Here is a 13,954-nt window from a genome sequence, read left to right on the forward strand (position 1 = left end):
TCGATAAGATCTACTCCACTAAAATGATGCTTATCATTTTAAAGCATAATTTTAATGGGCATACAGAGGTTATGGTACCAGGTTTAAAAAATTTACCAAACTTTGAAAGAATTTGATCACCATTCAATGATGATATAATTGAAAAAGTTCAAAATTTAATAATGAAAGCTTGTCATTTAACAGTCTGAAAGATTGCTGATGACATCAATATATGAGGAAGGATCAAAAGTAACAGGAATTGTAGTGTGACAGGGAGTCATAGTTCGCCCTTCTGCTGGTGGAGGGTGTCTAGGCAGAACCCTACTGAGGTGATGCCATTTGAGAAGTACTATGGAAGCATAAATTGGCTGAAAATCATGAGCAATGCATAGCCGTCAAGTTTTATTTCTTTTTAGGAAAAACATGATAGAAAGACTTGAAATGATTCAGAAAGTCTACAAAAATTCTGTAATGAGCAAAATGTATGTTTACGAGCTATTTTCTTATTCAAATAAGGAGAAATGTATTCTGTTATAAGTAAAGATAAAATAAATACAATTTAAAGTAGTAACAAAATTTTTATCTGAGCTGTTTTGAATTAGTTTCATGATGATACAGGATATGCTGGATTGTGCTAGGAGTGCTTCAGATATTCTTTAGACTATAATAATGATAAAAGTTTTTTGTATGGGTAAGACCCAGAAAATAAGCCTCAATCAACATAACAGAAGTAACCATGTGGATGACATTAATGAATGAATGTGGAATCATTGCTAAAAAGGTTAGTCACTTATTTTTAAATAAATAACAATACTCACTTCAATCAAACAAGGCAACATTGTTTCATATAACTCAACAATTGTACAGAGCCAAGTACTCACTTTTGCTTTCAACAAAGAACTTTATTATGCTGCTGTTGCCATTTTTAATAAATTATCAAACCATTCAAAAATCATCCCAGAAATTTATTTAAAATATAGGATTCTCTTTTTCTTTTACAGAAAATATATTTAATCTTTAATTTTTCATAATTTTAATTTAATTTTAATTTTTTTTTAAGTAATACTAAATTTTAATCTTTATACAAATGTAAAAAGCCCTAAAATTTCTGTTCCTCTGTAGAATGTATATATAAATACAGGTGGTGCACAAAATGAACCAATATTTGTTTTGGCAATAATTGTTTAGGTTAATTATTAATGTGTTTTATGTTGGCAAAAGAACTCCTGCTGGTCGAAGGAAGCTTTTGGAAGGAGGTTGTGAGTTTCAAGCCACCCAGGCATGCAGGATACTTGAGTTGTGGGGGTCATCAACATAAGTTGACTTTCAGCCCAGAAATGATCATGATGATATTTCTTAAAGGGCATTTGGCAGCAAGGTGTCAGGTTCATGTTTCAATGTCAAGCCTTCATGTTAAATATGTACAAGTTCAAAATTATCTCGAAGTGTTTCTTGACCAGAAATTGCAATTCAAGAAGCACCTTGATTATGTCGAGGAAAAGACCGTGCTTTTTTTGGTATTCAACAAGTGGTCAATCCTGATTGGGGGGTCTTAATTTTAAGATTATGAGTATCCTGTATAAGAGTGTTTGTGAGGCAATTATACTATATACGGCACCTTTTAGGTGGATGGGCTAAAATTTAAAAGCTATCGGGATATATTATTAAGGGCTCAACGCCTTATATTATTAAAGGTAACCATACTACTTCATGGGAGGCAATCTTGGTGATTCCAGGAATGAAACTGATAGATTTAATTGTCAGAAAAGCAGCAGCGTTATGTTGCTAAGAAGTCAGGTGAATTGACTTAAAAAAAATCTGCGAGATAGAATGGCACAGCAATGCTTTATGGCAGACCAGATGGGATGAGGCAGAGGATGGGAATAATTCGCATGATCTCTTTCCAGACATTGTTGGTTTGCCTTTGTTGACTTCACCCTAACAAGTATGTGACGCAATTTCTTTCTGGTTACGGCACCTTCTGAGACAGACTCCAGGTATTTGGTCTGATGGATTCAGGTATGTGTCCAGATTATGGACAACTAGATGATGCATACCATGTAATTTACAAATGTGCAAAATACGAACTTAGGCACACGTAAACTATTTGTCGACTAAACATTATTGGGTCGACTTTAGATCTCCATGAGAATTTGCAAAACCGGGCTGAAAGGATAATTGTAGAAAATTTAATCAAGTACCTGGCAAGAGAAAAGACTTTGTTATAATTGGGAATTTAGGGTTCCACTGGTCTTTCCTGTGTTTTGATTTGTTGTTCTTGTGTTATAAAGTTTGATGTTTTTATAATGTTTTGTTTATTTAGTTTTATTTTTATTTCTTTTTTTGGTAAATCCCATAAGGAGTAGGTTAGGGGGGATGGCATGGCGACCAAAACTGCCACATGAAGTGTGTATTCCCCTACGGGGTCAGGATGAGTTCATGAATATTAGTATCTTCTATTTCCAAGTACACTGTTTGTGTATTGTTCCAAGATGGCTGACAAAGGAAGACTTACTGTTGAACAGAACATAAAGACTATGCTGTTTTTTAATGAAATGAAGAGTGTGGTGCTTATACAAAGACAGTTTTGTGCCCATTTTCAAACTTGGTGGTCGCCCTTGTTTAAAACAATATGTAGGCTTTACAAAAAATTTAATAGTGATGATTCAGTATTTGAGATAACATCGGCTGAATATTAGCCATTTTCTAAACACAAACAGTCAATGTTTGTTCTCCACAGAATGTTGAAGGTGTCAGAGCAGCGTTGCTGAGGGGTCCAGGCAATTCAACAAGAAAAGCAGCAGCACAACTTGGGATTTCTTAGTGATCTGTGCAACGAATTTTAAAAACTGATTTGCATTTAATGGTTGACAACAAACATCAAAAAATGGCATTTGCTGAACAGGCTGTGAACCAAGACATATTGTTAAACAATGTTTGCTTTCAATGAGGCACATTTTCACCTAGATGGAGTTATTAAACAAAATTTGTGTTTTGGGTTTCTGAGAATCCACATGTGTTTTATGAAAAGGTGCATCATCCTCCAAGAATTACAGAACAGACAGTATCAAGTCATGGGGTAATATTCTTTTGAAGAGACAGTGAACAGTGAATGTTATCAAAACATGCTGTGTAATAATTTTGTTTGTTCCTTAGTTTCTTACAAAAGGGTTTCAATTAGAAAAAAAGTGGTTCATGTAGAATGGAGCCATACCACACAAAGCTAATGTTGTTTTAGACTTTCTGCATGAAACCTTTCAATGCAAATGTCATTTCAAACAGAATTCCTAATCGTTTTCCATGTGGACAGAACAGTCCTGAATTGAATCTGTGTGATTATGTTCTTTGGGAATTTCTAAAGGAAAAAATGTTCCCTAAACATCCTTGTACAGTGATGGAATTGCGAGTACTGATCATTGAGGCGTGCAATGAGATAACTGAGGGTATGTGTTTAGTTATTAACAACATAAGAGTTCGGGCTGAAACATTGCTAGACGTGATGGTGGTCATATTGAACATGTGATAAGCAGAACATAATCTCCAGGTAAATAGTAAACAACGTTGTATTTTACTTTTCTGTATTGTGATTCAAACAGATATTTTTTAACAAAACCAAATATTGGATCATTTGGTGAGCCACTCTGTATGTGCTCAAATCATTTTCGTTAATGCTTTCTGAATTGTGATTTATTTAGTAGTTATTTTTTACATTTAGTATCATCATATATTTTACCTTAATAACTTTCATGTATTTATAATAAAAAATAATTAATATGGTCTTTAATCACATATATTTTTCATTTTATGAAAAATATATGTGATTATGTATTTTGTGATGTTGCTCTGATCAAGTAATGACCAGTTTCTCCTGATCCATCCACAAAATGCTAGAACAGTTTCTTCTTTTTATAATATAATAGCATATCTATCCACTCTTGATGTGACCTATATAAAGTATTACTGTGCAATGATCAAATTTAAATATTTATTTATCTAAAGCTCTTTTATTTAAAGTTTTTCCATTTCTATTCTGAAGAAAGTAAGTAAGACAAGTTAAAAGCTCAGTCAAAATAATGCTGGTAGTTTTTTTATGAATATTAGACTTTACAACATAAATACACTTCAAATAGTCAAACAGTAAAAAAATATTATCAATAAGGTCTCCATCATAACTGCAATGGCATTTGGTGAAGAAAAAAAATCATACCCCACACAAACATTTATTCATTATATTATATTCATTATTTACGGATATCTCTGAAGCTGATAATACTACTTGAAGGGTTGCAATTTAAGAAGCCATATGAAATTATTAAAAAATAGCACAGCTAAAGGTCATTCCTCATTTTGAAATATCATTTTAAAGTAAGATTTGCAGAAATGTTTTAAACAATGTGAAATATACTGGGCTAAGTATGACAAATCAATAAATCATATTTTGGAGGAAATAAACTAGAACCAAATACAGTGAGAATTTTTTCATTTTAATACTTTAAGGTAAAAATTTGTAAACAGACCTCACAAATTAGAATGGTTTGAAATAAAATATTGCATTTGACTGCAGCTTCACTTCTGTAGTAACATTTATTATAAAGAAATAGAACTTACCCATCTTTACTGGTATCAACAATTCCTGCAAGTAATTGTATAGACTGCTCATTACTATTTGGATCCGGGAGAAGACCAAGATATCCTTGAACAAAATCCTTTGCGCTCATAAAATGTTCTCCATCCTTGATTACAGATGCATACTGAAAATTTATTGGAAAAAGAGTACCATTAATAATTACTCTTTAATTTATAGACGAATAGAAAACAACTGAAAAAGATTTAGTTTCAAATGCTAACCCCCCACCATAATTATAATGACACAATTTAAAACTACAAATATTATCAAATTATTATACCAATAATGGATGATTATTATCTATCCATTAAACTTGATACTAATATTCTTTCAACCTAAAATGTTAACTCAAATGAAAGATGATGCTGAACATCTCTTTTTAAAAAGTTATATTTCTTAATGTACATGGATGTGACTAGATAGTTTGAACAATTTTTGAATAATAGCTAGATATGTTTTGCATATAAATTGACTTGAATGATTTCTGCTGAAGTTTAATTACAAGAACCAAAAATGTTTTTCTTCATCTTTCCCTTATCCCTAAATGAGATTGTTAATGTAGCAGTAATGTACATCCTGTTATAATTTGGGTTAATCTGTAGTGCCTAAAAATCGGTCTAACTGTGAAAGCAAAAGGGAAAAATGACACTAGTTCTAAGTGCCACTTGGACTTTTCCTAATAAGTGAAGTGCATCTCTCTATTCTTTTTATCTAACTGTTGTACAGTTGACTCTCAATAACTTAAATCCCAAGGGAACACGAAATTCCTCTGAATTGTGTACAGTTCGCATTACAGAGGTTTATCTTCAGATTTTTTTTCAGACAGAGGTTATAAATTATTTCAAGATACAGATATGTAAATCAGCAAACTTTGAGATACAAGTAATATCTTTTGTGTAGTACTGTACATTAAATGATTATAAAATTATTAAAATAATTTAGATAAATTGTAATAAACACAGTAATGTAAATTGCTAACTTGTAAAAGTCTGCAATTTTAGTTTGCATTTGTTAACTGGCAACATATGAACCTATCACTTTTTAGAACTTCATTAATTTTTTCTAAGAAATGTAGAAATTGTTAAAAGCACCTTTACCATCTCTGACTTGACACATTTATATTTGCTTGCAAAACTCCACCATTTGAAACATCATTTCCATCATTATTGAATGATGCTGCAATGTCATTATTGGTAAATGTCCCCATGACTGCTACATCCTTTTCTACTCAGATAAATTCTTCAAATGCAATATCTTCTATTATGGGAAATGCAATTTCCCACAATTTTTTCAAATTTTCCACATTTTTTTTTAATAAGGCAGGTTTTCTCAAGGGAAATGAAAAAAATCACATTATCAAAGATTTTGAGTTATCAAGGTTCATGTTTTCAAGAGTTGACTTGACTTCATTCTTTCTGACTTCTTCTCAATCTTCATCTCAATTGTTGACCAAAGAATTTAAGTTAGCCATCAATTCTAATTTACTAACTAACTTCAGTGATTTTCTATAAATAATTTAACAAAAAAATAAAATGTTTACTATTTTCATGGCTGACTTTCTTCCATCCTTCATTTTTTGTTTTAGAATTATCATTTAGTGGCAAAGATCATAAAATAGATAAGACTATCGATTTTTTTAGCAAAGTTTTTTCATATTAATTTCTGTTTTCTTAAATTAGATCACAAAATCATACGCAGGCTTTCATTGTTGTGAAAAACTTGTTCCCCTTACATCTCTTACCAAATTTAAATTTTATAACTTGAAAAATGTACTGCACAAACAAACAGGGCAAATTAGAATATAAAAATATGGAATAATATAATAACTAGTAAATTAAAATACATTAAACATAATATTTCTGGCAAATTATATTTAAAAACTTGCCAGTCATAAAATACAGAGAACAAAATAAGAAAATATTTTTTTGGATCATTATAGAACTTGTCACTAGAAAATCTCTCCCCATAAAAAGGGATGGTGCATGGGTTTGTTTGTTGTATGTGCTCACATTTTTATTTTAGCTGCTATTGGCACACAGCAGACCAATGGTGATGTGCCGGGCAGCTGTGCTTCATGAACAATTCATTTGTTTTAACGATTTATACTTCTCTAACAATTCATTCATTTGAATGATTTATATTTCTTCACATGAATGATTTATCTAAAATTATATTTGTGTTTTGGGGATAAAAAAGGAAAACATTGGGTTAGAGCTGCGTTAAGTGTTCAGGATTTTGAAGCTTTCAGTTGTAAAAAGTTTTTGTTGTTGTTAGTACGCTAAATTCATGAATTTTACTTAGTTACAATTGGCATAAACATTTGACATAAACACAAAATCAATCATATGTAATCAAACATAAACCATGTAATATTTTCGTGCACATTTTTTCTAGTACTTTATTAATTACTCTTCATAATCTCTAGTGTTTTATTTATTTCTTTCTTTAAGTTTGATGTCCTCATTTTTAGGTGAATTTTCCCCCATTACTTCTCTTCAAGATGACTTAGTTTAATTCAATTTCCCTTTTCTACCTCTTTTTACTATGTTCATCAACACTCATTTTTCTTTTCTTCTGCAAATAAATACTGTTAATGTCTTATTGAAGCAATCACAAAGGAAAGTATATTTCTTGTTACAGTCACAGTCTACACTCTTCTAATTTTTTCAGTGTCACGTATGATTCAGAAGCTAATAAAAATAAAAACGTTTTCAATAAATTCTCCATAATGCAACTTTTATTAACAGAGAAGCTACTCTTGAATGAAATACTAAAGTGAGACAAGATTAATCACATCATAATACTTTCCAATTTCTGAAATTGAATGGTAAAACTCTGGTAATCTAACAGTATGCTTGCTTCACTTCAAGTCAGTAAACTTCTTTCACTCATCATTAGACAAAGTATCTACCATGAGTTGAAATTTTTTTTTGACTCTCAGCTGTACCATCATATTCTTTTATTTAAAATTCTCAATTACTATAACCAGAGTATAAATCCCAGAATTTTCTATCTTTTCACTGAGCAATTTCAATTTCCCTGACTTTACATAATAACACCCTGTTGCAAGCATCTTCCTAACCTACAGAATTTATCATTTTTTCTTCATATTCTCTAATCTATTTTTTAACATTAGTTTTGTATTCCTAATACTTTTGTATGACCTAAATTCTAAGTTGAGATACTTTATTTGTGTTTGACTCAATATTCAAGGACATGATCTGTTTCCTACTAATTTCACACAAAATGCAATATATTTATACACCTTCAGTTTACGGTTTTTATATTTTCTTCAATTCTTCTTGAGTTTCTTCCAACAAGTAAAGCAGCAGTAATGCTACTGTGGCTTTCTTTCAAAATGTACAGTGCCGTTAACAAATTCTTTTTAAAACAAAAAATCCACATAATTTCATAAGCACATAAATATGTTGCTTGGTAGTACACTTTTACCTACTGCAAAAGAGTCTAGTATACTGACCAAAAGCAATGGAATCAATAATTCTTTTACAATATCAACTATTTTTTTTTATGATAATATTTAGTAATACAGAACAATGTCATTTTCTTTATGAATACAAAGAAATCATGTAATGAACGAGAACGATCATTCATATGTACCACCAATAAAAGAGACTAGTCTATAAAGCACAAAAAAAAAGTTATTTACCTTGTTAAATATTTTCTGAAGATGTTCAGTACTAGCTCTCTTTGGATAATTTCCTGATCCCTGAAAACAAAATTAAATAAGTAATTTAAATTTAATTTAAGTACAACAGTTCTTCCTTTAAGCTACTACATTTATCTTTAATTATTAAAGATTACAGAGATAAAATATCAAGTCCAAAAAAGGATTTTGTGTACATGATCTTTACAGGTTCAAAAGTGGTTAGAAATGGACTGCATCACCTTATAAAACAGTAAAATATTTGAAAAAGTTAATTTTATAGTGTAATCATAATTAATTCTGAAGAAAAATAACAGAATTTTTACAAATAAACTTCTTTCTGTAGACGAATAGAATTATGAAGACCAGAGACCTGTTTTTGAAATCGTATTTTTCTACTTTTCACTTCACTCACTTTTTTCATTCTGCAGAATTTATAGCATGAAGACTGATTCTATACTATGCAAATATACTATGCATATTTGATCTGTTTTATGAATAGCACTCTATACTTTCCACTTTCCATTGTTTACTTCTGTTGTTTTTTGTATAGCAATTTTAAAAAGTTGGAGAAATCTGCAAATTGTTTCTTAATTGTATTTTTTTAACACAAGTTGTTTCAAAACTTTTCATGTTTATTCTTCAATTCACTATCTGACGTCAATTTTGTAATCCACAAGTGATCCTGTTATATAATGTTTTTATTAAAATTTTACTGAAAATGATTATCTTAGCTTAAAAAGGACTTTTAGAAACTCATGAGATAATTTTTACCTCTTGGTTTTAACTCTGTTAAAAACTTTAAAAATAAGATGCTTTTTTCACAAGAAATTACCACAAGAACTGTCATTTTCAAGGTTATCGTATCCTTAATTCTCATATTTTTAAAAATGTTACTTTGAAAAGTACATTCTGAAGTTAGAAAAATCTTTTAAAAAACACATCAACTCTTCACTTTTTGTAAATAAAGCTTTCTTATTCCCTACTTTTCACTCTTTATATTACAAAAAAAAAAAAAAATGAAGTCGAAAACTACTTTTAAAAAAAACCAGGCTTCAGTTATGTGTATAATGCAGTAACCCAACCCAAATAATGAAATAAACTGATCATTCACAATCTAAATATTTATTTATTTACAGTAATAAATAAATTGAACAATAACTTCCAGTCAAAAAAATGGAAATATCAATTCACATAATGCAAAAAAACATGCAAAAAGTTTGATCACAGAATCATATCTAATAAAAAATATTATAATAGACAATTTCAAACACTTCCAGTAGTAAAATGTTTATCATCGATAGATATAAAACACTTTTCTTGTAGTATTTTATGTATTCAAAAAAAAGTGGGTTGTTTAATGTTAATATACATTATAATAGTTCTCGACTGTAGCTGTGAATGTTATTGTTAATTTCAATCAATTCCAGAATAACTGGTTATCACCAATTACTAATTATAATAATATTGCCTAAGACATTTAATGTGTGTTTATTTATTCATATTGAAAACTACACCTGGTCGTGTAGTTTTTGTCTATTATTACAAAATAAATGTTTCATTTTATCAAAAGTTATTACAAACTAAAGATAATTTGAAATAAATGTTGATCAATAATAAAGTAAAAAAGGAAAAATAGGTAAAATTCTTAAAATAATTTCAGAGAAGAAAATTTTTAAATATGGAAAATACATATATTATAAAGTTGTTATTTTTAAAATACAGCCTCCATTTTCTTTAGTCAAAATAAGTATTTTTAAAACTGGATTCAATTTGGTAGATTGAATACACATAAACACACATAAAGAACATTACAATATTATATATCAGCTCAAATTATATTTCACATGGTCTTATCAACTAAATCCCAAATTATTTCTGAAAAAAATAAAATTGATATAGCAGCAGAGGCTTCTCATAATTAACTGAGAATAATGTTTTATCAGCTAAATACTAAATTCGAAAGTCAATTTTTTACGGAAGTATCAATTTTTTACTGAAGCTTGTTGTCTTTACTCAATCATTTACCATAATAGTTACAGCGACCATCCCACGTTTACTATCCGATTTACTTAGAAGTTCAAAAATTTCAGTTACGATTAAATATTTACACGTTTATTCAGTTTTTAATAAATAAATGTCGATTAGCATAGTGGAGTGGTAGAGTCTTAGCCTTTTATTCAGAAAATCCCAAGTTCAATTCAGGATCAGGCACGGCATTACTTAATACACTAAAAATATCCATTCTATACTTCCAAGCGCATGCGGTGAATTAATCAACCAGGAAAAAAATAAAACCCACTTTAAAAGAATTTATACTAAAAAATGATTTTTTAATTCTTCTTTACATCTCAACTTTTTTAAATTTGCATCGAAGTAAATACAATTTTTAATAACTAACTTTTGATGTGCCTGTAGGATGCATATCAGCTACCCTCACCCCTTTGGGGCTCAGGCCAACTTTGCTCAAATCATTTAAGCATTTGCTCATAAAATACTCCCAAACAAAATTAATCATCTAGCCCAAAATCACACAAAATAGCTACGTGCTTGTGCCACCTTCATACAACTTTGATCTGCCAAACTTTAATAACTTTTTTCTCAACATTACACTATATCCACGCGGCTGAATAAACAACTTTACCCTGAATGATACCCTCAAACCTAACTACTACAAAAGAATCAACCTCAAAGACTGACTACATCTCTGAGATCTTGACTCTGACAACAAACTTCGTACGTTTACTTTAATGATTATAACACCTAACCCTAAATCTGATACTGACTTAAAAAACTCAAAATTTAAAGCAAGTGCAAAAATTTTGAAATCAGTTTTATGTTCATTCCTTTAAAATGTTTTAGATCCATTTTCCTCTAAAATTTTCTTAGATCTACAACAAAAATGCCATTTACAAGAAATGCAATGGTGAGAAACCTAAGAAAAACAATAGAAAAATAAAAGACTGTTACTTCGTGTAGCAGATAGAACTCTGGAATATGAGGATAAACTATATTATTTTTACCCTATGTTTTCATCTAAGAAAAAACTTTGAATATCAGAATAACAGACTGTATATTATTATTATACTGTAAAAATCCAATAATGATGATGGCAAAAAAAGAAGGAAAAATCTATAATTTTGTAACCTTAAGATGTTTATATTTAAAATTTTAACCATAAATGAAAATTTTTTTCATTTAAAAAAATCTTCATTTTATCCAAAAAAAAACTTACTTCCTTTACAAAATAAAAAGGTTTAAATAATCAAAAACAGTCCAATTTGTAAAGAAAAAGGCTTCAAAAAAATAGTAAATAAATAAAAATATTAGGTGATTTAAAAAGAAAAAAACTTCATTGACTTTTAGTTTGAATGAGAACTTTTGTCAAGTAAAACTGTTTAAAATGTAAACATATTAATAAAATATTTATGACTTCTGATATAGTTGACAAAAAATTAATCATACAGATATTAAAAAAGAAAATTTTAACTTGCACCACACTTGCAGCATAATGCAGCCAGTATCAAGTCATTGTTGGATGATGTACATATTTTGATGTATATAAATAATCAGCAATAAAATAATAAAACATTGAACTAATTTATTATTCACTTTCACGGCAAATAAACATTTTTAATTGATGTATCTAGTTTACTAAGTTAAATAATCAATCATTAAACACTAACAATTTAATGTCTGGATGAATATTGAGCTCATTATTAATAAAATACCAGCACCAAAAGTTTCAAAACATTTCTGGCAAATCTGGCAAAGTTATGCTCTGGCTAACAATGGCAATTTCCTCGACAGATTAATATTTAGCAGAAAAATTGAGTGGGACATTAAAATACAAGTGTCCAAGTAAAGAATTATGTTAAAAATAATACTCTACTCTTTTTATTCTGAGATATGGAACTCATTATTTCTTCCCACATTCTTGACTCTCTTAGTCAAAATTAAATGGCATGATGTACCGTATTCAAAAATCAGACAAAATTTCAAAAAATTATTTTATTATTCCTCACTCCTTAATTAAACTCTCAAATAGATAACGAAAGTGGCAAACTAATGTAATTAAATAATTCAATTAGTACAAGAATGTGATTTTGAGATCAGAAATGACAGAAAAGAGGTTTTTTGCTGCCACCCCTTTATGGGGGTTTGAATAAGACCAAAATACCATTTAAAAAGTATTTTTGATACCTAAGGAGCATTAAATTATGGGAAAGGGTTAACCTTTGAATAAAAAATTGAGATATGGATACCATAAGGGGAGACCATACAACTGCCCATGAATCAACTACAACCAAAATTAAATGAAAATCACCATCCCAAAATCCCTGCAAATCAGCTCATTCAGTCTGAAAGTGTTGAGTAAATAAACAAGTTAATATACGAGGGATATCTCTAAAGTAGACTGCTAGGAAATTTCTATCCTTAAGGTTGGCGAACCTGTGTCGTTCATGAACACGCTAGTAAGTACACACTGCATTGTTGTCTGTAAGTTGTCGCGTTGCAGTATCTTTATTACGTGTGACATATTATTACGTTATAAAATGAATAGGGAAATCGTTGTTGCCGCCAACTGTGAAATACGTTTTTTAAACCATCAAAACGTTAAGCCGGCTGAAATTCATAAGCAGTCAGTAGCTGTGTACGGTGTTAATGTAATGAATGAAAAACGTCTGAAAATAGTGAGAAAGGTTTAGAAATAACAGAATTAATGTGCAGGATGAAGAACGTTCGGGAAGGCCCTTGATAATCACAGAGGACTTGTTGAAACGCGTCGATGATGAAATCAGAAAAGATCGCCGCTTACCCATTTACAACCCGGCCTTCTTTTTTCAGATGTTTCAAAAACTGTTATCGGTCGCATTGTTCATGACCATTTAGGCTTCAAAAAGGTTTGTGCACGTCGGGTGCCTCACGTCTTAGCGGAAAGTCACAAAAAAAATCCGAATGGGATCTGCTTTGGAATTTTTAATGCGCTACACAGAAAAAGATGATGAGTTCCTTAATTCGATTGTTACCGGCGATGAAACAAGGATTTCATATTACGCGCCAGAGAGAAAACGGCAGTCAAGTGAATGGCGTCATCCTCAATCACTAACCATACCGACAAAGGTTAAGCTACCAGCCGTTTGGAAGCAAACTGATGGCTACTGTTTTTTGGGATCGATTTAGCATACTGCTGATCGATTTCATGCCATGTGGAACGACTATAAATGCAGAAGCCTACTGCGAAACTCTACGTAAGTTACGGCGTGCCATTCAAAATCGGCGTAGTCCTGCTGCACGATAATGCACGTCCACATGTTGCGGTCGACGCGTGATTTACTGAGAACATTTTGATGAAAAATTTACGATCACCCACCATACAGTCGGAACTTAGCTGCTTCTGATTACCATTTTTTAGGGAAATTGAAAGAATGTTTGAGTGGTATGCGATTCACGGGTAAGGATGAATTTAAAAATGCTGTTAATCAGTGGCTAAATGGACTGGCGGCAGAAGAATACGACGAGGGTATATTGAAGCTGGTGTATCGCTACGAAAAATGTCTTAATTCATATGGTGATTATATAGAGAATTAGTATAAGATATGAAGTTTAAGAGAAATAAAATATTTTTATAAAGTTTTCAGAATAAATTTTTTTACAATGAAACGGTCTTTACTTTAGAGATA

The 13,954-nt window shown here is 30.3% G+C and overlaps 1 protein-coding gene across 2 annotated transcripts in view; it reads right to left on the reverse strand.

Annotated features, from left to right (window-relative positions):
* aralar1 (calcium-binding mitochondrial carrier protein aralar1) overlaps nucleotides 1-13,954 on the reverse strand; it is a 162,121-nt gene that overhangs the window by 75,267 nt on the left and 72,900 nt on the right. For both annotated transcript variants that reach the window (XM_075376035.1, XM_075376037.1), the window contains 2 exons: nucleotides 8,274-8,333; nucleotides 4,588-4,730 (listed from right to left, as the gene is read on the reverse strand). In XM_075376035.1, the coding sequence (XP_075232150.1) occupies nucleotides 4,588-4,730; nucleotides 8,274-8,333 (203 nt within the window). The remainder of the gene's footprint in view (nucleotides 1-4,587; nucleotides 4,731-8,273; nucleotides 8,334-13,954) is intronic.

This window comes from Lycorma delicatula, chromosome 9, assembly GCF_047948215.1.
Source record: "Lycorma delicatula isolate Av1 chromosome 9, ASM4794821v1, whole genome shotgun sequence".
NCBI lineage: Eukaryota > Metazoa > Arthropoda > Insecta > Hemiptera > Fulgoridae > Lycorma > Lycorma delicatula.